Raw genomic sequence first — 22,431 nt, 5'->3', positions numbered from 1 at the left:
GCTCTCTTCACAATGGAAAAGGTACTCTAGTGGATTCTAGGCAGGAGCTCTACCACTGAGCCACACCCCCAGCCCCTCACTGGGGGATTCTAGGCAGGAGCTCTACCACTGAGCCACACCCCAGCCCCTCACTGGAGGATTCTAGGCAGGAGCTCTACCACAGAGCCACGCCCCCCAGCCCCTCAATGACCTTGTGTTGAAGGGAAATGGCCTCCTCTGAGATTCTGATCCAAACATCTAACAGAAGGCCATGATAATCTGGCTGTACTTCCCTTATCAAATACATCACTTCATAAAAGGACTTTTAATAGTTGGTCTATTGCCCTTTAAAAAACACAGCAGTGTCTGGGCTACATGGGAATGGTTTGGCTGTTTCCCAGGGCCCATATGGCTGGGGACAGGGGAGATTGAGCTGAGGGGGGTGTGTCTTCAGACAAGGCTGCAGGACTGAAGTCACATCCTAGCCTCCTGTCTGGTCATGTAATATCTTCTTGCACATGCCTACCTACTGCCACCTGTCATAGGTCCTCACCAAAGCTGTGTGCATGTTGGCAGCATGCCAAACTACCAACTGTAAGCAAATAAACTTTTTTCTTTATAAAATTACCTAACTCCAGGAATTTTGTTACAGTAACAACAACAAAACTGACTTAAAAACAGCCTGGTTTCATATTTTTCTTCATCTCCACTGAAGGCACTTACGGGGTCTCCCTCTTCCAGGAGAAGTGAGGCCTGGAGTCCTCATTAACCCTGGGGCCCCCCTTCTTGTGTGCACTGCTACCTGACCCAAAGAACCACAAAAGCCCCAAGGCACGGGTGCCATTCTTTACTCCAGTCCCTTCTCACTTTCGTATTAAATATATTCTGAAATATATTAATCTTAGAAAACATTATCAACACAGTGTTTCATGGATATAAGCCATGGGCTAAACAAGAAATCCAGATTGCAAAATGGTGGTGTATGCAAAACCCTGGAGTGTGAGGTGCTGGTGTGGCCACCTGCCAGGAGGGTGCGGCATACAGCCCCTGTCACATTGGGAGGGAAACGATGAAAAGAAAACTCCACGTGGCTGTATCACTCCTGTCCTCAAAGGATGGCTGTGCTGCACCAGACGGTGGTGTTCAGGGACAAGGTGAGCGTGTGCGTGGTGGGGGAGGGGCTCAGTCTCTGAGCAGGTTTTCGGGTTTGGGGTATCCAAAAAGGACAAAGTCAGCCTCGTACAGCTTGTACAACTGCTGCCTCCAGGCCAGGGGAATGTGTCCAAACCAATCTTCCTCCCAGCTGCTGGCGGTTCTGTTCCGGTAACTAGGGGGAAAGTGGAGCTGCGAGTCCACCTTGAGCAGCCGCAGGAGCTGGGCGGCGTCCTCGTCCAGCGTCTCCAGCTTCCCCACGAAGTCGTAGTCTATCTGGCACGGGTGGCACAGGCGGTACACCTGCCGCCAGTGCTCATTGAAGGGAGCCAGCTTCTCGGTGTGCGGGTCCAGCAGGTACTGGATGAAGTTGGCGAAGGAGACCTTGAGGCCGGCGCTGAAGGCCTCGCTCACGGAGGCGGGCAGGCTGCTGTGGTTGGCATACAGCCTCAGCATGGGCACGGCGAACTTGCGGTAGAACTCCTCATTCTCCAGCTCGAACTTGCTGCGGAAGGCCGAGATGAGGCGCACGAAGGGGTCGCGCACGAACAGGAACTTGGTGTACTTCTTCAGCTTGACCTTCATGAGGTGCCGGCTGAACTTCCCGTAGCGCCGCCAGAACTTGTTGAAGGTCAGGTGCGTGCTGCTGTTGTGCACGTGCTCCCGCGGGATGTCCAGGGGGTCTCGGTAGGGGGCGCCGCGGTCCAGCAGGCTCTCGCTGAGGACGATCATGACCCGTTTCCAGTTGGTGCAGGCCACCTTGGGCACATAGCAGTAGATGACGCCGTGGCGGTCGTCCACGATGAGGTGGTTCAGCTCATAGTTGGGGATGTCATCGAAAGAGCGCTCCTTGGTGGGGAACGCCAGGCTGGCATTGGCGCAGAAGTCTCGCAGCACACTCCTCCTCTCGGCCTGCTGCCGGTCCTGGTCTGGGCTCTGCTGGGCATCGTGGGGGGACCAGTCGTAGCCCCTCACGCTCTCCTCCATGTGGCTCAGCCCGGCTTTGCTGGGAGCCAGTGCCAAGGGCTGCTCCACCTTTCTCCGGGAAAGGTCACTGTGCTTTGCACCAGAACTTAGAAGCCTGTCTAAGAACTCATCGACATCAGAAGCGAACTCCTTCTCCTCACCTTGCCCAGGGGTGGGGAGGGCCTCCAGGGTGTGAGGCCTGGACCAGGACGTGTGCAGGTAGAAGTGGGCGGTGCCCACGTTGTCCCAGTACACAATGATCAGAAGAATCATGAGCGCTGACCCAAGGGCCAGCCACAGCCGGAAAAGCCGGGGCTTGGCCATGCTGCCCTGGCCCCGGACAGGGCCCACACCCGGACCCTCACTTCCGCTTTGCAATCAGCCAGGACATGGTGCTAGGAGACCAACCTGGAGAGGGCAGAACACACCAGGGTTACGGGCTGGGACGACACAGTGATCTCCTTCTCATGTGCAGGGCCTAGGAGTGGCATCATCTACCTTTCCCAATCATCCCAGCCCCACACTTCCTTGGATGCCTCTGCCTCAAAAACAAACAAGCAAAAAACGTAAGGAAGGAAAGGAGGAAGAGGGAAGGGATAAAGAAAGGAGGGAAGTAGGAAGAATGGTGGAAAAGGTCTCATAAAGACCAGCTACTTAGGGGCTGGAAAGATGGCCCAATGGTTAAGGCTCTTGGCTTGATTCCCCAGTACTCATGTTAAGTCAGATGCACAAGTGGCACATGCACCTGGCGTGCATTTGCTTTGGCTAAAGGCGCTGGTACATCCATTCTCTATGCTTGCAAATAATAATAATAATAACAACAACAACAACAATAATAATAATAATAAAAAGACCAGCCATTCAGGGGACCCAGACCCCTTATGGGGTCTGCCTCTCACTGGATTGGTCAGCTCTTCATGAGGTCTGACTCTTGCAGGGTCTCCTCCCCAAGCAGACAAGGCAGCATGCGGACTAGCAGGAATGTGAGGTGCAGATCAGGGGAGTGGCTATGCCAGTGGGCCTCTGTGATACATGCCAAGTTCGGTGGTCCTACAAACGGAAGCTGGGACTGTGCCTTCGGTGGCCTGACAATAAGACAATCATTGTGGGAACACCAATTCTCCAGCTCGGCACTAAAAGAAACCGCATCAGGCCCCTGGGAGCCCACCCCTCGCCCTTGGAAGCAGGTGTATCATTCCTGCTCCCAACCAGGTATGGGGGCAGGGTGCTGAGCAGGCAGCCTATCTTTAACCCTACGGAAGCAGGAGGTGCTATGCCTGCCACAGCAGGGTGGTGCCAGCATGGTTCTGTGGGAGGCTGGGCCTTGACCTGCTCCTGGCATCAACAGGTGGGAGGACATGATGAGGCAGGACGGCTACACTGATGACCTTGCGGAGCCGAGCTCCACCTTTACTCTGTTCCACAGCACCTGGGGCCAGGCCGGCCGGGCCGCTGGAGACAGGCCTGGCTGCACTTCACTTTTTCCACTGGGACGGAAACCGTTAGTCATGCAAACATTAATGAGAAGAAAGCAGAAGTGGCTATGTTAACATCATATGAAAAAATAAAAACATCTGTTTAAGACAGAGAGAGAAACTGCATAAATAAGAAAAAGTTGAATGTTTAAACCCAGCACTCAGGAGACAGAGATAGGAGGACAACGTGAATTCAAGGCCAGCCTGAGGCTACGTGGTGAATTACAGGTCAGTCTGGGCTAGAGTGAGACCCTCGAAAAACCAAGAAAAAGTTGAAACCAGCAGGAGGACACAATAATCTTAAACATATACACACCAAATAACACAGTGTTAAAATACGTAAGACAAAAATGTAGAGAGCTGAAAGAGACTTCGACAATGCCATGATTATAACTGGAAGTGTCAACATTCCATTCTTGGTAGTTGAGAACTACTAGATGGAAAATCCAGCAAACACAGAACACCAGCAACCAGCAGGATGTAACTAGTATATTCAGCAAGCTCTAACAAAAATGGAATTCCCCCAAACAAAACCCCAAAGCTAAATTTAGCTGGGCATGGTGGTGCACGCCTTTAATCCCAGCACTCAGGAAGCAGAGGTAGGAGGATTGCTGTGAGTTTGAGGCCACCCTGAGACTCCATAGTGAATTCCAGGTCAACTTGGCTGAGAGTGGGACCCTACCTCGAAAAGCCAAAAAAAAAAAGCTAAATTCAAAGCCAGGTGTAGTGGCACATGCTTTTAATCCCATCACATGGGAGGCTGAGGCAGAGGGAGGATCCCCATGAGTTTCAGGCCAGCCTGGGCTAGAGACACTGCCTCAATCCTCCCATACCCTTACTCCCCCCAAAAAATCTAAACTCATATTTTTTCCAAAGCATCACATAATATTCAATCTGGTGGATAAAACCCAGACATATCTAACAGAACTGAAACCATTCAGAATTCTTTGATTATAATGGAATAAAATGAGAAATCAATACTGAAAAGGTACAGGGAAAACTTGCAAACACTGGTAAATCAAATGACACTTCTAATTAATCCTTGACTAAGAGAACTGCAAAGGAGATTGTATTGTTTGTTTTGAGACAGATTCTCTAGGTCGGCCATTCTGGTTCCAATACTGCAACGATCCTTCTGCCTCAGCCTCCCCAGAGCTGTGATTATAGGCATGTGTTATCATGCCTGGTCTCAAAACAATGTTCTAGGGGTTAAGAAGATAGCTTAGTGGGTAAGGGCACTTGCTGTGTAAGAATAAGGCCTCGAATTCCATCCCAGCACCCATGTTAAAAAGCTAGGAATGGCGGAGCATGGTAGTGCATGCCTTTAATCCCAGCACTAGGGAGGCAGAGGTAGGAGGATCACTGAGTTTGAAACCACCCTGAGACTACATGGTGAATTCCAGGTCAGCCTGGTCTAAAGTGAGACCCTACCTAAAAAAAAAAAAAAAAATCTAGGAACAGCGGGACATGGTAGCACACGCCTTTAATCCCAGCACTCAGGAGGCAAAGGTAGGAGGATCACAGTGAGTTCGAGGCCACCCTGAGACTACACAATAAATTCCAGGTAAGCCTGGACTAGCACATGACCCTACCCTGAAAAAAACAAAATAAATAAATAAATAAAAATATAAAGCTAGGAATGGCTGTATGGTCCTTAATTCCAGTGTGTATTGGGGGGTGGTGAGTGGGATGCAGAGATAAGAGGATTACTATGGCTGTCAGCCAGTCTAACTAAAAACCAAGGCCCAGGCTAGAGAGATTGTTCAGTGCTTAAGGCACTTGCTTGCAAAGCCTAAGGAACCACATGTGACTCTCTATGTTCCATGTAACCCAGACACACAAGGTGATGCACATGTGCACAAGGTGGCACATATGTCTGGAGTTTGACTGCAGTGGCTGGAGGCCCTGGCACACCAATTCTCTCTCATTAAAAAAAATTACAAGGGAGGAGGGTACTTAATAGTTGATATTGTATATATGTAAGTACAATGATTGTGATGGGGAGGTAATATGATGGAGAATGGAATTTCAAAGGAGAAAGTGTGGGGGGAGGGAGGGAATTAACATGGGAATTTTTTTTATAGTCATGGAAAATGCTAATAAAAATTAAAAAAAAAAAAGAAAAGAGACCGAGTTTAAGCCCGAATTAAAAAAAAAAAAAATACAAAAAAGCCAGGCACGGTGGCACATACCTCTAATCCCAGCACTTGGGAGGCAGAGGTAGGAGGACTGCTGTGAGACTCCACAGTGAATTCCAGGTCAGCCTGGGCTAGCGCAAGACCCTACCTTGAAAAAAAAAAAAAAACTTACAAAAAACAAAGCACCTGAGGTGCTCTGACATGCTCTTCTGTCTGCCTACATGCCCACAGGGCACATGCATCTGCACAAACACATGAACCGCTATACACATACACACAAATCCCAATTTAGAAAAATACACAAGATTGAACAAAAATTAAAATGTAACACATCGAAACCTGGGGGCTTCAGTGAAAGCAGAGCTGGGAGCGTCAGAGCACAGGTGACTGTGAATCAGTTACCTACATTCCTACTCCTGGGCAAGTGCTTAACCCTGAGAGATCTCTTCATCCCCCCCCTTCCTACCTCTAGACACTGGGCAAGGATAATGGCTGGCATCAGTGAAAATGAAGACAGGTAAATAACATATGAGATGAAAGAAAAACCAACAGTTTTAAGGAAGGCATGGTAAGACTCTCACCCCTCCACAGTCTCAGCACTGGGAAGGCCGAGGCAGGAAGACTATGAGCTCAAGGCCAGCCTGGATTACAGTGACACTGTTCAGACAGAAATTCAAATATTAAATCCATTACAGAACCACAGCAGACTGCAGGGCATGGTGGCGCAAGCCTTTAATCCCAGCATTCGGGAGGCAGAGGTATGAGGACCAATGTGAGTTCTAGGCTAGCCTGGGACTACATAGTGAGTTCTAGGTCACCCTGGGTTGGAGTGAAATTCTACCTCAAATAGAAAGAGAGGGGGAGAGACAGATCCATAGCAGAAAAGGAAACAGCAATGTTGAAGCCACAACTTACTCTCCCACTGGGCTCTTCCAAAAGATCTCAGGCTTGACTTTACCTGCAATTTGTTTATTAAACAAGCATTAAATGTTTTAAAATGTGGAACGAGTCAGGTGTGGTGGTGCACACCTTTAATCCCAGCACTTGGGAGGCAGAGGTGGGAGGATCACCATGAGTTCAAGGCCTCACTGAGACTACATAATGAATTCCAGGTCAGCTTGGGCTAGAGTGAGACCCTACCTCAACTGCCCCTCCCTCAAAAAGTAGAATTATTTGAGTGTGGTGGAGCACATCTTAAACCCCAGCACTCAGGAGGCATCAGAATCACTGTGAGTTCAAGGCCACCTGAGACTACATGGTGAAGTCCTGGTCAGCCTGGGCTAGACAGAGACCCTACCTCGAAACAACAACAAAATGTGGAATGGGGGAATACATGAAAATAAGGCCAGAGACAAGTCCTAGCTGATTTCCTACAGAAAACAACACATGAAAATAAACCCTAAAGATACCCTTTTCTAAGGCTGTAGAGATGGCTCAGTAGTAAAGGCACTGATCTGCAAAGCCTGACTGCCTGGATTTGATTCCCTAATACCCAAGTAAAGCCAGATGCATAAAATGGATCATGGATCTGGAGTGTATTTACAGTGGCAAGAGTCACTGGCATGCCCATTCTCTAATTCTCTCTGACTCCTTGCAAATAAACACATGAAAATACTGTTTTTTAAAAGATTCTCTCTTTCTGACGCTGGGGGTGGCAAGGTGCTAGGCAGGAGCTCTACCACTGAGCCACGTCCCCAGCCCCTCACTGGGGGATTCTAGGCAGGAGCTCTACCACTGAACCACACCCCAGCCCCTCACTGGGGGATTCTAGGCGGGAACTCTACCACTGAGCCACGCCCCCAGCCCCTCACTGGGGGATTCTAGGCAGGAGCTCCACCACTGAGCCACACCCCAGCCCCTCACTGGGGGATTCTAGGCAGGGCTCTACCACTGAGCTGTATCACTTGCTACAGATTCCCTTCAGACAGCCATGCCTGTGTCTGCTCACTCTGCTTTGAGCTGGTCCATAGTGTCATCAGACCAAGTCCACATAGGCCCAGACTTGTGCCAAGTGCAGCCTGCAGCCATTTCTAGGCCTTTTTGCACTCAGGTGAGGAATCTCTCAACTCCTCAGCACATTCACCTTTGAATGTGAGGCACCTGGTTTATTTTAACACCAAGGCAATCAGTCGAGTTGCCATTTCTGACCTCAGACAAGCCATATCAACAGTAGTTACAGCAATGGGCTGGGTGGGGATGCAGCATGAGACTGGCAGCTCTGTCGCACTGGCCCATGGATGGGGCACACTCTGCCACTTTAAGTCACCGTTCACAGGACTACACGGAGCCAGGCCGAAGGAGGGAAAGAGGCTGCCACAGAGCATCCTGACAACCAGTTTTACTGTTTAAAAGCAGTCTGGGGTTCTAGGAATGTCTGGCCTGGTGACCAGGCAGCCCCCAGCCTGGTGACCCTGCTGAGAGGGGCAGGCAGAGCAAGCAGTCAGATGAGAGCGGCCAGGCTGAGAACTGCGCTGACCTCAGAAAGTAATTTTCCATCCAAAAACATAAGGGCATGATTTCCAAAGGCCAAAGCTCCCACTCTGAGCATTTCTCCAACAGCCCAGGAGTCCTGAGCAGCAATGTGCTGTCAGCAGAGGCTTCTTGGGCCAGAGAAGAAGGACCCACCATCAGGTACTGTGCCGCACTGGGGCCCTGGGCTCTGCCTTCAGCAAGGCAAGCAGGTTCATTCCCACCCAGATGCTCACCCTCCAGCAGTTTCTGGAAGGGGTGACTTTTCACAAACCCTGTCTCTTGCTCTCTAAGCACTGATAACAGGGTCAAGTGGAACCCCAAAACAGAACACTGAGGCAGATACAAATGTTCCTGAGCTTGTGGTGGGTCTATGAGGCACTTCCCTTAGCCACTACATGCAGGTGGGGCAGCCCAGGGAGCAGGCACCAGGTTGGGCCCAACTGTTCCAAACCAGCCTTCACAGGAATATGGAAAAAGTGCTTGGGACAGGAAGGGGACCAAGGCAGACAGCAGTGGCCTCAACAGCCTTAGACCTGGGCATTCTGGGCTGGGAGAGAGGTCACACCTCTCTTACAGAGGTTAACATCTACGTACAGATCATGTCCACATTTCTTTTTCCAGCAAAATCAATAACTATTGGTTTCTTTTATGTTTCAGCTAGGCCCCTGGATGGCTAGATAGCTTGCTTGCAAATACAGAATAATATTTTTAAAGTAAGGGTTATTCTGAGAGTGTGTGTGTTCTGAATGGGATTAACATCTGAACGTCTGAATGAGGAGACTTTGAGGGCAGACTGAAGCAGGTGTGGTGGTCACACCTGTCATCTTGGAACTCAGGAAGCTGAGGCAGGAGGATCATGAGTTTGAGACTCAGCCAGGGCTACACAGTGAGACTCTGTCTCCAGAAAAAAGAGGAGGAGGAAGAAGAAAGGAGGGAGGGAGAAAAGAAGGAAAACAAGGAAGGCATTTGCCTAATATGCACAAGGCTCTAGGTTCAATCCACAGGCAAAACAAGGCAGATTGCCTCCCAGGTGTGGTGGGCCTCATCCAGTCCCCCTGAGGTCATAACAGAACACTCTCAAGCAAAACCCCAACATTTCTTTTGTAAAAATTGACAAAACAGGGCTGGAGAGATGGCTTAGCGGTTAAGCACTTGCCTGTGAAGCCTAAGGACACCGGTTTGAGGCTCGATTCCCCAGGAACCACGTTAGCCAGATGCACAAGGGGGCACATACGTCTGGATTTCGTTTGCAGTGGCTGGAGGGCCTGTTGTGCTCATTCTCTTTCTCTCTCTCTCTCTCTCTCTCTGCCTCTCTCAAATAAATAAATAAATAAATAAACAAAAAATTTTAAAAAAAGACACAACAATTCTTAAATGCATTAGATCTTTCAACGAACCCACATGGCCAAAGTCAATCTGCTGCTGACCGTCTTTGAGCTGGGACATGGGAAACTGCCTTCAGGAGGAGATGCACGCCATTCTCTCCTGGGCTGGACTTCTCTGTGTCCTCAACCATCTTTTCTATAGCACTGGGGATGTGATCCAGAGGCTGAGATACATCCCCAGGCCCTCACTGGGAGAGTCCAGACAAGCTCTGTACCACTAAGCCTTTAGCCCTTCACTGGAAGATTCTAGGCAAGTGTTCCACCTGTCTGGCCTTGAACTTACACTGCAACCCAGGCAGGCTACAAACTTGCCATCCTCCTGCCTCAGCCTCCCACGTACCTAGGACTAGAGGCGTGAGTCACCAGGCTGGGCTCACCTGAGGAACTTACCATCCAGCTCTTTGCATGTATGCATGCATGCATGCACGTACACAACACACACACACACACACACACACCACCCCCAACTGCTTTTCTAAAGAACTCTACTACCAATGTTTGCTTCAGCACTTGGACTGGAGGCTTGTGTTTACTGCATCCTAGAGGCGGAAACAGTCACACCACTGTGAACTACACACAGTAACAGTACCTGAAGCACAGGCAGGAAGGAATGTCAGCTGCAAGGTGACCTCACACAGGCAGGGTCTGAGGTTTCCTTTTTCCCCAGGAATTCCTGCACCCCTCTGGGTAGGCATTCCTTCCTGCTTGAGTCATCCTGGTTCCTCATAAGTTTCTTTTTAATATCAGGCTATTGAGCCAGGCATGGTGGTGCATGCCTTTGATCCCAGCACTTGGGAGGCAGAGGTAGGAGGACTGATGTGAGTTTGAGGCCAGCCTGAGACTGCATAGTAAGTTCCAGGTCAGCCTGGCCTAGAGTGAGACCCTACCTCGAAAAACAAATAGAAAAATCAGGTTATTGAGGATGACTGACACACAACTCCCTCTCCTTTTTAAATTTTTTTTGTTTATTTTTATTTATTTATTTGAGAGCGACAGACAGAGAGAAAAAGAGGCAGAGAGAGAGAGAGAGACAATGGGTGCACCAGGGCCTCCAGCCACTGCAAACGAACTCCAGATGCCTGCGCCACTTTGTGCATCTGGCTTTGGCGGGTCCTGGGAAATGGAACCTTGAACTGGGGTCCTTAGGCTTTACAGGCAAGCGCTTAACTGCTAAGCCATCTCCCCAGCCCCACAACTCCCTCTTCTTGTTCAGTGCACTGTTGAATGAATTTTGGCAAATGTATATTACGATTAGTATTTCTAGCTAGGCATGGTGGCACGTGTCTGTAATCCAGCACTTGGAAGGTTGAGGCAGGAGGATTGAGAGTTCAAGACCAGGGCTGGAGAAGTGGCTCAGCAGTTAAGGCACAAAGCCTAGCGACCCATTTGGATTCTCCATTGCCCACATAAAGCCAGATGCATAAAGTGGTACATACATCTGGAGTTCATTTGCAATGGCTGGCAGCCTTGGTGCACCCATTCCCATTCTGTCTGTCTTCTATCTTTGCTTGCAGAAATTAATTAAATAAATAAATAAAAGTTCAAGGCCAGTCTGGATTACGTGAGATCCTGACTCAAAAAAAAAAAAAAAAAATTCAGCCAGGCATGGTGGCACACGCTTTTAATCCCAGCACCTGGGAGGCAGAGGTAGGAGGATTGCTGTGAGTTCAAGAATGCCCTGAGACTACATAGTGAATTCCAGATCAGCCTGGCTCAGAGCAAGACCCTACCTCAAAAAAGCAAAACAAAACAAAAGAAAGAAAACATCCAGGCAATCTCCAATCTGTTTTCTAGAACACAAATGGAATGACACGGTATACGTTTTGTTTGACTGTTAGGTGTATGTTTGTGCATGGAGGTGGAGGCCAGAGGACAACCGTGGGTACCATTCCTCAAGTGCTGTTAGGTGTTTGTTTGTTTTTGTTTTTGAGACCGAGTCCTTTACTGGCCTGGGGTTCACCAATAAGGGCAAAAACTGGCTGGCCAGCAAGCCTCTGAGACCCTCCTGCCCAGGGCAGTGTTTACAAGCACACACGCAGAACTTTAAAAGTTTTATTTTTAATTTTTATTTATTTGAGATAGAGGGAGGCAGATAAGAGAGAGAGAGAGAGAGAGAGAGAGAGAGAGAGAGAGAGAGAGAGAGAGAGGGAGGGAGGGAGGGAGGGAGGGAGAGAGAATGGGTGTACCAGAGACTCTAGCCATTGGAAACAAACTCCAGACACATGCACCACTTTGTGCATCTGGCTTGCATGGGTTCTGGGGAATCAAACCTGGGTCCCTAGGCTTTGTAGGCAAGCACCTTAATCACTAAGCCATCGCTCTAGCCCCCACTCAGTTTCTTTTACGCAGGTTCAGCACCCCAAACTCAGGTCCTCATGGTTATGGCTATAGCCATTGCCCTAACCCCATAGGGCTTGTTTTCACATAGTGTAATGCTTCTGAGGTTCATTCAGGCTGCCACCTGTGTCCATAGAAGGTTTTCTTACTTACTGCTGAGCAGCACTTCACAGTGTGGGTATACTGCTGTTTAGTTTGCTTCTGGAAGTTACACAAGATCCATCAAAGCTATTTTTAGCTAGCTTTTTAAAAAATTACTTATTTATCTATTTATTTGAGAGAGTAAGAGAGGGAAAGAGGCAGGGAGAGAGAGGGAGAGAGAGAGAATGGGCACACCAGGGCTTCCAGCCACTGCAAACGAACTCCAGATGCAGGCGCCACCTTGTGCATCTGGCTTCTGTGGGTCTTGGGGAATCAAATCGAGCCATCTCTCCAGCCCCCATCAAAGCTATTTTATAACAATGCTGGGACTCAAACCAACCATCATAGAAGAATATGCAAATCTTAGCCTGCTAATGGTCACTCAATAATAATGTCAAAGCTTTCCTTAGAAAGCTAGACCCTGGAGAGAGCTGCAGTGCCAAATGAATGAAGAGCTGTGCCAGACACGGGCATTAGCAAGTGCAGCATCAGGGGCCCTCCCCCAGGCTGAGCTCTAGAAATGCCAATCTCAATCAAAATCCCAGCAAGTTCTTTGTAGGAATTCACAAACTAAGATATACATTTTTTACAACTGTGGACGTGGATGTGTGTGGTGTACACGTGTGTACATTTGTGTGTGGAGACTAGAAGGAGATGGCTTAATCAAAATGTATGCTAGGCAATCCTGGGGACCTGAGTTCAGATCCCCAGAATCCACATAAAAACCAAGAATAGTGGTACATGCCTATAATCCCAACATGGGGGAAGATGGAAATAAGAGCATCCCTGGGTCTCGAGGTTTCCTAGTCTACCTGGTGAGCTCCAGGTTCAGTGTGAGACACTGGGATGGCTCAGTGGTTAAGGTGCTTGCCTGCAAAGCCTAAGGACCTAAGTTCATTTCCCCAGTATCCATGTACTGCCAGATGTACAAATTCATTTGCACTGGCTAGAGATCATGGCACACCCACTCTCTATGTGCCTCTCTCTCTCAAATAAAATATTAAAAAAAAAGATGAAAGCACTCTGACCACACATAAACACACACACACACACACACACACACACCCCAAAATAATAAAATAAAATAAAATAAAATAAAATAAAATAAAATAAAATAAAATAAGAACAACAACAAACAAACAGGTCAGGCGTGGTGGCGCACTCCTTTAATCCCAGCATTCGGGAGGCAGAGGTAGGAGGATCACCATGAGTTCGAGGCCACCCTGAGAATACATAGTGAATTCCAGGTTAGCCTGAACTACAGTGAAACCCTACCTCAAAAAAACCAAAAGCAAAACAAAACAAACAAACAAACAAAAATCACAACTAGGACAGGGTCTTAAGAGATGACAAAGTGGTTAGAGGCACTTGATTGCAAAGCCCAATGGCCTCAGGTTCAACTGCCCAGTACCCACATCAAGACAATGCACAAAGTGGCAAGTGTTTCTGGAGTTTATTTGCAATGGCTGGAGGCCCTGGAGCACCTATACTCACTTTCTCTCTGTCTCTCTCTCTGTGTAAATAAATAATGAAGTAAAAACCCCAGAACAGACACTTCACGGAACAAGGTATATAGTCACGCAGGAAGCACACAGAAAAGTGCTCCTCTGTCAGTGACCTGGGTAAGCAATGCTGAGAGCTGAACCCCACTGCAACAGAAGGAATGCATGAGCTTTTAGCATATTTTGTTGGATTGTTTGTTTTTCGAGGTAGGGTCTCACTCTAGCCCAGGCTGACCTGAAATTCACTATGGAGTCTCAGGGTGGCCGCGAACTCACAGCGATCCTACCTCTGCCTCCTGAGTGCTGGAACTAAAGGTGTACACCACCACACCTGTCTTCAGCTTTAAGCATTTTTATCTGTGCTGCTATGGATGGAGCCTAGGCCTCATATATGTAGACAGGAGCTCTACCACTGAACCACACCCCCAGCCCCTCACTGAGGGTAGGAGCTCTACCACTGAGCCACACTCCCAGCCCCTCACTGGGGCATTCTAGGTAGGAGCTCTACCATTGAGCCACAACCCCAGCCCCTCACTGGGGATTCTAGGCAGGTTCTCTACCACTGAGCCACGCCCCCAGCCCCTCACCTGTGGATTCTAGACAGGTGCTCTATCACTGAGCCACAACCCCAGCCCCTCACTGGGGATTCTAGGCAGGAGGACCTGATGTGCCCATTCTCTCTCTCTCCCCTTTCTTTCTCTTTCTCTCTCAAACAAACAACAAATAAATAAATGTACTTTAAAACACTACATTTAATGTTAATTGTTTTTAGATAGGCATGCTAGTCTATAACTGTAATCCCAACAGTTGGGAGGCCGAGGCAGGAGGATTATGAGTTTGACGACAGCCTAGGCTACAAAGCAGGACAATATATCAAAAAGGAAAAAAAGTAACAAGCTGGGCATGGTGGCGCACACCTTTAATTCTAGCACTCAGGAGGCAGAGGTAGGAGGATCACCGTGAGTTCAAGGCAACCCTGAGAATATATAGTGAATTCCAGGTCAATCTGAGCCAGAGCGAGACCCTACCTCAAAAAACAAAACAAAAAAAAAAAGTAACAAAAAATAATGATGAAATAAAAATAAAATCTAAAGCTAATTTTTAAATGTTATTTTTTTTTATTTTTTATTTATTTGAGGTATAGAGAGAGGCAAATACCTATAGAGAGAATGGGTGTGCTAGGGCCTCCAGCCACTGTAAAGGAACTCCGGATGCTTGTACTACCCTGTGTATCTGGCTTATGTGGGTCCTGGGGAGTCCAGCTTTGCAGGCAAGTGCCATCTCTCCAGCCCCTAAGTTAATTTTTTGAAAAGTGGTGGTCTTGTGATACTAACCTCCAGAGACTGAATCTTTTCACGTGAATTCAAGGGCCCACAAGATATATGAAACCAGAATTGTCACACAACCCCTTCAGAGGGACTAGGAAGGAAAGGAGAGAGGAGAGACCAAGTCCAGTTCCTGTCAGTGGCCTGGGCCAGTCACTCAGGGCTGACTTTTATGTCTTCATTTGCAAACTGAGATGCTAGCCAGACCTATTGCACCTGAAAATGAGAAACTACCAGCTCATTTCCTTTTGTTCATTCATCTGTTCCTTCCTTCTTTCCTTCCTTTTTTCTTTATTATTATTTTATCGTATCTTTTATTTTTTATTTTTTTGAGGTAGGGGTTCACTCTAGTCCAGGATGACCTGGAATTCACTCTGTAGTCTCAGGCTGGCCTTGAACTCACAGTGATCCTCCTACCTCCGCCAGCTGAGTGCTGAGATCAAAGGCATGTATCACCATACCTGGACATTTTTTTCTTTTATTTTTTAATATATATATATTTTTTAAATTAATTATTTATTTATTTGAGAGCGACAGACGCAGAGAGAAAGATAGATAGAGGGAGAGAGAGAGAATGGGCGTGCCAGAGCTTCCAGCCTCTGCAAACGAACTCCAGACGCGTGCGCCCCCTTGTGCATCTGGCTAACGTGGGACCTGGGGAACCGAGCCTCGAACCGGGGTCCTTAGGCTTCACAGGCAAGCGCTTAACCGCTAAGCCATCTCTCCAGCCCCATTTTTTTCTTTTAAAGACAGAGTCTCACTATGTATTCCAGGCTGACCTTGAACTTATGATTCTCCTGTCTCAGCCCCCTGAGGTCTGTGCCTCCACACTTTAGTGTCGTTACTTTCTTGAGACTATACCTCTAGTCTTATTCATCATTCAGGCCCTAACATATCTGTGTTACACAAATATGAGCTTTTTTTAAAAAAATAAATAACTGCTCTATAACCAATTACCAATAGTCAAAAGGACAGTATATTTGCAATTAATTTCACAATAACAGGAAATGTGTTTCAAGAAAGAGCTGTGGGTTAGAGAAATGGTTCTGTGGTTACGGCAATTGCCTACAAAACCTAACAATATGAGTTCGATTCCCTACTAGCCATGTAGATCCAGATGCACAAGGTGGCATGTGCATCTGGAGCTTGTTTGCAGCGGCTAGAGGCCCTGGCACACCCATATTCTCTCTCTCTCCCCGTGTCTGTCTCTTTCTGCTTGCAAATCAATAAATTAACACTAAGCCGGGCGTGGTGGTGCACGCCTTTAATCCCAGCACTCGGGAGGCAGAGGTAGGAGGATCGCCATGAGTTCAAGGCCACCCTGAGACTACATAGTTAATTCCAGGTCAGCCTGGGCTAGAGTGAGACCCTACCTCGAAAAACCAAAAAAAAAAAAAAAAAAAAAAAAAAAATTAACACTAAACAAAATATTTTTTTTTAAGAAAGTTGTGCTGGGACTGTGGAACATTGTTCTACTTAACCCAAGGCTCTTGTTTCAACCTCCAGCACCTCAAGAATGAATGAATGAATAGCTCTAAAGCTATTTTGTACATATTAGTTTGTTTAATCCTCATACTAACTGTGATGAAATTGAGGCAAAGAAAAAAATTACATCTTACCCACGTCAGCGGAGCTGGGAAGTGCTTCCAGCTGGCATCAGAACCACAGCAATGTTCTGAGAGCAGAGCCCCAGTTTGCTGACTGGCCTCTACAGTACAGACATGCAGAACTGGGGGTCCTACTAGACATTCCAATTCCCTCGTCTTTATTTCTCAAAAATGAGCTCCTCTGTGGCCAAACTGCCAAGCTCCTGAGCATTAAATAGAGTGACATAGCCTTCATTAAGAAGCCCAAGAGGGTTTCCAATTTTATTTATTTGGCAAGGAGACCAGCAAGCCCTTGCTGCTTTTCCAGCTTAGCACATATTATATGAAATAATTCCTGGCGAGTGCCACTGCTGTAGTCAACAGTGGGAAAGTTTCTAGGACGGTGTCAGCACTGCACATCCTGGGCTGCCCAGCCCTGCAATTAACACTGGTCAAACTGATGCCAGCCAGGAGGGTCTGTCACCTGGAACCAGCAGGTCTTGGGTTTGCTGGCTTACTGAAGTACTTAAAAAAAAAAAAAAAGTACTTTATTTATTTATTTGAGAGAGAGAGAGAGAGAGGGAGGGAGGGAGGGAGGGAGGGAGGGAGGGAGGGAGGGAGGGAGGGAGGGAGGGGGAGAATGGGCACGCCAGGGCCTCCAGCCACTGCAAACAAACTCCAGACACAAGCGCCTCCGTCCTATGTGGGTCCTGGGGAATCGAACCGGGATCCTTTGGCTTTGCAGACAAACACCTTAACCGCTAAGCCATCTTCTCCAGCCCTGACATACTTTATTTGTATTCAGTTAACCCCGCAAATGGACTCATAGACTGCATATCCAAATAAGAATACACAACAGAAATGGGCAAATGGCTCAGTGGATAAAGTGCTTGCCTTATAAACACAAGGACCCAAGCTTGATCCTCAGTAGCCACTTAAAAAGCCAGGTGTAGTGACGGGCACCTATGACCCCAGTACTGGGAAGGCAGCAACAAGAGGATCACTGGGGCTCGCTGGATGACCAGTCTAGCTGAACCAGTGAGCTCCGGGTCAGAGAGACCCCTTCTCAAAGAAGGTGGATGGTGCTCCTGAGGAATGACACCTGAAGTTGTCCTTAGGCCTCCAGACACACGTATCTGCACATGCACGTATACTGTCACACAAACACACACAAAGTAACAATGGTCACATTCATGAATCCAAATTTGGCCTTTGAAACCAAGTCACTTCTTCAGAGGTGCTCCTCTTTGGTGATCTTTTGTTTTTGTTTTTCTCCCCAAGGTAGGGTCTCATGCTAGTCCAGGCTGACCTGGAATTCACTATGTAGTCTCAGGCTGGCCTCAAACTCACAATGATCCCCTTACCTCTGCCTCCTAAGTAGTGCTGGGATTAAAGACATGCGCCACCATGCCTGGCCTTTTGGTGATCTTTGAGTCCATGGTCTGCAGCTCATAGGTGGACAGGACATTAGTGCATGCCTGCTATGGTGCCCAACAGTCCCAAACCAGATCTGAGGTTCTCAAAAGATGGAAGATGTGCCGGGCGTGGTGGCGCACGCCTTTAATCCCAGCACTTGGGAGGCAGAGGTAGGAGGATCACCGTGAGCTCGAGGTCACTCTGAGACTAGAAAGTGAATTCCAGGTCAGCCTGGGCTAGAGTGAGACCCTACCTCAAAAAAAACAAACAAACAAACAAACAAAAAAGATGGAAGATGTGTTCTACACTCCACAGAAAACTCAAACATCCGGGCTGGAGAGATGGCATAGCTGTTAAGGCATTTGCCTTTGAAGCCAAAGGACCCACATTTGATTCTGCAGGACCCACATAAGCCAGATACACAAGGTTATGCATGTGTCTGGAGTTCATTTACAGTGACCGAAGCCCCTGTGTGCCTAATTTCTCTACCTGCCTCTTTCTGAAGTAAATAAAATAAGATAAATTTTAAAGAGTTAAACTCAAACATCCACTGCATAATCTATAAGAAAACTCATTTATGACAAGTAAAACAATGAGCCAGATGATGGCATATGCCTTTAATCCCAGCACTTGGGAGGCAGAAGTAGGAGGATTGCTGTGAGTCCGAGGCCACCCTGAGACTACATAGTAAATTCCAGATCAGTCTGGGCTATAGTGAGACCCTACCTCAAAAAACAAAAAAAAAACAAACAAAAAAAAAAAGAGTATGTGGCACCATGATCAATTTAAGAACCTCTTTGGGGGCTGAAGAGATGGCCCAGCAGGTGAGAGCACTTCCTGTGCCAGCATGGGGAACCAAGACTACCTGAGTTCGATCCCTGGCACCCACACACACAGCTGGGCATGGCCACGCACACCAGTAACCTACTCTTTGGAGGATCAGAGATCCAAGAATAGAATCACTGGGTCTTGTGAACAAAAAAAAAAAAAAGGCAGTTCTAGGATCATTCATAGACTCCATCTCAAGGAAACAAAAAGATGAACAATGGAGGGGGTACATATGCTGCTGTCCTCTGGATTCTGCAGGCTCAGGGACACTACATCTGCACACGCATGTGCACATACCACACACAAAAGAAAGAAAAATAAAAATAGCATCCTTTGGGCTGAGCATGGTGCACCGTCCTGTCATCCCAGCGACATGGGAGGCTGAGGCAAGAGGATCAGAAGGACAAGGCCAGCCTGGGCTGAGGAGTGAGTTCAGGGCCAGTGACACCGGTAGAGGCAGCAGCAAACAATAGGCTCAGCCTCAAACAAGATGCAAGACCAGGATGGACACCCAAGGTCAACCTCTAACCTACACATGTGCACTGGGGCACGCATGCACCCATATCCACACACAGAGATTTTAAAACAACAGGGGCTGCAGGGATGGCTTAGTGGTTAAGGCATTTGCCTGCAAAGCCAAAGGACCCAGGTTTGATTCCTCAGGACCCAAGTTAGCCAGATGCACAAGGTGGTGCATGCGTCTGGAGTTCCTTTGCAGTGGCTGGAGGCCCTGGCGTGCCCATTCACCCTCCCTCTCTCCCTCTCTCTCTCCTCCCCTCTTTCTTTGTCATATAAACAAATAGATAAAACTAAAACATTTAAAAACAAAAAGGTGGCACACATCTATAATCCCAGCAGCACTTGGGGGGCAGAAGCAGGAGGATCATAAGTCCAGGCCAGTCTTGGCTATATAGTGAGTTCAAGACCTGCTTGAGCTACATGAGACCCTGTCTCAAAACAAAACTAAAAGGAACAAAATGAGCTAAAGCTAGGACTAACCCCTGTCCGGTGACCCCAATCTGGAGACAGGATACACAGAACAATGGCAACGGGGGGGGGGGGGGCATGTACTCAGGGCTGCCCAGCCCAGACTCACCCAGGGGCTGCAATATCACACTTCTCCCAAGTTCAGAGGCACATGGGACCCTCCCCTCTTCCATTATCTTCCGCAGATTGCAGGTGCCCTGCGATCTCTCAGGGGCATCCTCTGAGGCTGCTGCTGGGTCCTCCACTTTGGGGACTGACTTCCCATCTCTGCCCCCTCCCCTGCTGCCCTCCCACACGCATGTCACGACTCCAATTAGAGTGGCAGCCTGTGTTTACACACACTGCCACCACTGTGGAGAGACACTCTGCAGCCCAGCCTGTGAGGATACCATAATTATTTTCCTTTTCCCTCCCTCACAATGGTTTATTTTCTTGGGGACTATTAACAGTCTTTAATTTTCATTTGCTTTGTTTTCTCTGCACTTATCACTAATCCAGCTACAAGGCTGCCAACTGTGGAGAGCGGCCCTGCAGATGTTCAAGCCAGCGAGGGGAGTCCTGTGAGTTCTGTCTTCTCCCCAGTGATCCCTCAGGAAGCCCGTGAGCCGCTGGGTCAGGAGCGCCACCTGTACCTGCTGTGCCTGGCTGGCTCATGGCTCCTCTGCCTGCTGCGGCTCTTTTCACCCCTCTCTGGGGACTAGGCTCTCTCCTCTCTGTCTTTCTCTAGATCTAGGCTTACCACCTTATATGGGGATGCACACCAGCCAGCCATCCCCTTAAAAGTTCACGAGAGGCAAGTTTGGGGAATGTGTCTAGGGAGCCTGAGGATGGAATTCAAGGTGGATGAGATTTTCCTTCAGGATTTTTTTTTAAGTTTTTTTTGGGTAGGGTCTCTGCTCTAGCCCAGGCTGACCTGGAATTCACTATGGAGTCTCAGGGTGGCCTCAAACTCATGGCTGTCCATCTACTCTGTCTCCCTGAGTGCTGGGATTACTGGCGTGCACCACCATGCCCGACTCTCCACTCAGCTTTTGATGTGGGTGCTGGGGATCGAACTCAGAGCCTAATACTTATGCAGCAAGCATTCTTACCCACTGAGTCATCTCCAAAACTCCTCTGTGCCCTAGTCTTAGGTCCTTTCCACTGTGGAGTTGGAGGGCCCAAAAATAGGTTTAGCTGTTTCCTTTCTCTTCACACTTCGGGATTTGGGAGTGTTTATTTATTTATTTTTTGAGGCAGGGTCTCATGTAGCCGAGGATGGCCTTGAACTCGAGATCCTGCAGCTGCCACCGCCTGAGTGCTGGGATTTTTAACATGTGCCACCATGCCTGGCTTTCTCGTGATACACTGGATGCATAGCATGCAATACCACCAGCACCACTTTACCATCAGGCCAAGCCGAGCAGTCAAAAGAAAAGCCTGGATTCCCAGCGTGCTACCCACCTTGGGGCCGTGAACATGCACAACAATGAATTGAAGAGGGATGCAGGCACATGAGGACAGTGACAAGTTATTGATGGCTAGCAAACATGGGCCCCAAATCCTACCAACTCATCTGAAAAGAAATTAAGCACTGTAATTCCAAGCAGGCACTTTTATTTCATCTTTTTTTCTTTTTGACATAGAGTGTCACTCTGTCGCTCAGGCTCAAACTTACTGCAGTCTTCCTGCCTAAGCTCCTAGGATGACAGGAGCTCGGCTGCCACACCTGCCTCTCAGGCAGCTCCAGAACCTTCAGTATTTCACCATAAACACGGCAGTTTCCCAACGGGGCCCTGACTCAGGTTACCAAACTTGCACAAAGAAGGGTTAACGGTGTCCCTAGGACAGGAGAAGGACCTGGGGAGTGACCCACCCACAGCCAGGAGCCACACCTTGGGGTTCTAGCCTCAGCTCACTCCGTAGTTCGCATTCTCATTCAGCCCAGGGCTCTCTGGCCTCCGCAGTGTGGGATTATAAAATAAATAATTTAATAAGGATGGGAACACTACCGCTTGCTGTGCTCCCAGCCAGGCGGGACCTCTGGCGAGCCCAGGGTCTGCCAGCGATGTCTTTGTGGCCAGGAGCCCAAAGAGAAGATAGATCCTACTGTTAGCCACTAATGCTCGATTTCCTGTCACCCACCAGGCAGGAGGCTGCTGGTGGAGCAAAAAGGACATTTGAGCGATGCTTGGTCACCACCTGCCTGTGGTCTACACTGCTGTCTTTGATCTGTTAAAAAGGAAGCCAAGTTCAGAGGCAGGAGGATGCCCAGCTGACTCGGATGAAGTATGGGACCAGAGCTGGGTGCAAAAACTGATCTCCTATGGGCGCCTCCAGCAAAGGCTTGCCGGGACACTGCAGCATCGTCTCTGAGCAATTGCTTTCTGGTCCAGACACCCAAAAAGCCAAAGACGAGACTGATAACGTGCCCTCCGCGGGGCCAGGCGTTCCCGCCGCCAGAGGAGATCGACCCGCTGGCCACTTGCTTCTGCGCATCCCTCCGGGCCACACCAGACGGGCGTTCGGCAAGGATGCGCGCCTGGCCAAGGTTACACAGCGAACCGGGCGGCGCGGGGATTCGAACCCGCGGCCAAAAAAAGCGAGAGATGCCCAAGTCGGGCCGAGCCGAGGGCAGACTCGCGCCACTAGGATGCAGAACCACTCCCAGGCCCGGCCCCGGGAACCGAGCACCCCTCAGTACGCACCGCTTCTCCTCGCGCCTCCCGCCGCCGCTGCCGCTTCGCGACTAGCGGATTCTCC

At 48.7% G+C, this 22,431-nt stretch overlaps 1 protein-coding gene across 1 annotated transcript; it reads right to left on the bottom strand.

The window, feature by feature from the left end:
• Window positions 1–285: 285 nt before the first annotated feature.
• On the bottom strand, window positions 286–22,431 carry Chst12 (carbohydrate sulfotransferase 12). The gene is made up of 2 exons (XM_004671317.2): window positions 22,377–22,431; window positions 286–2,505 (listed from the first exon to the last, which is right to left on the bottom strand). The coding sequence occupies exon 2, from the start codon at window positions 2,419–2,421 to the stop codon at window positions 1,162–1,164; it is 1,260 nt and encodes a 419-aa protein (XP_004671374.1). The 5' UTR covers window positions 2,422–2,505; window positions 22,377–22,431; the 3' UTR covers window positions 286–1,161.

The sequence above is a fragment of the Jaculus jaculus genome, chromosome 2 (genome assembly GCF_020740685.1).
Source record: "Jaculus jaculus isolate mJacJac1 chromosome 2, mJacJac1.mat.Y.cur, whole genome shotgun sequence".
Classification (NCBI taxonomy): Eukaryota; Metazoa; Chordata; class Mammalia; order Rodentia; family Dipodidae; genus Jaculus; species Jaculus jaculus.
This window is presented reverse-complemented; position numbering and strand designations above follow the sequence as displayed.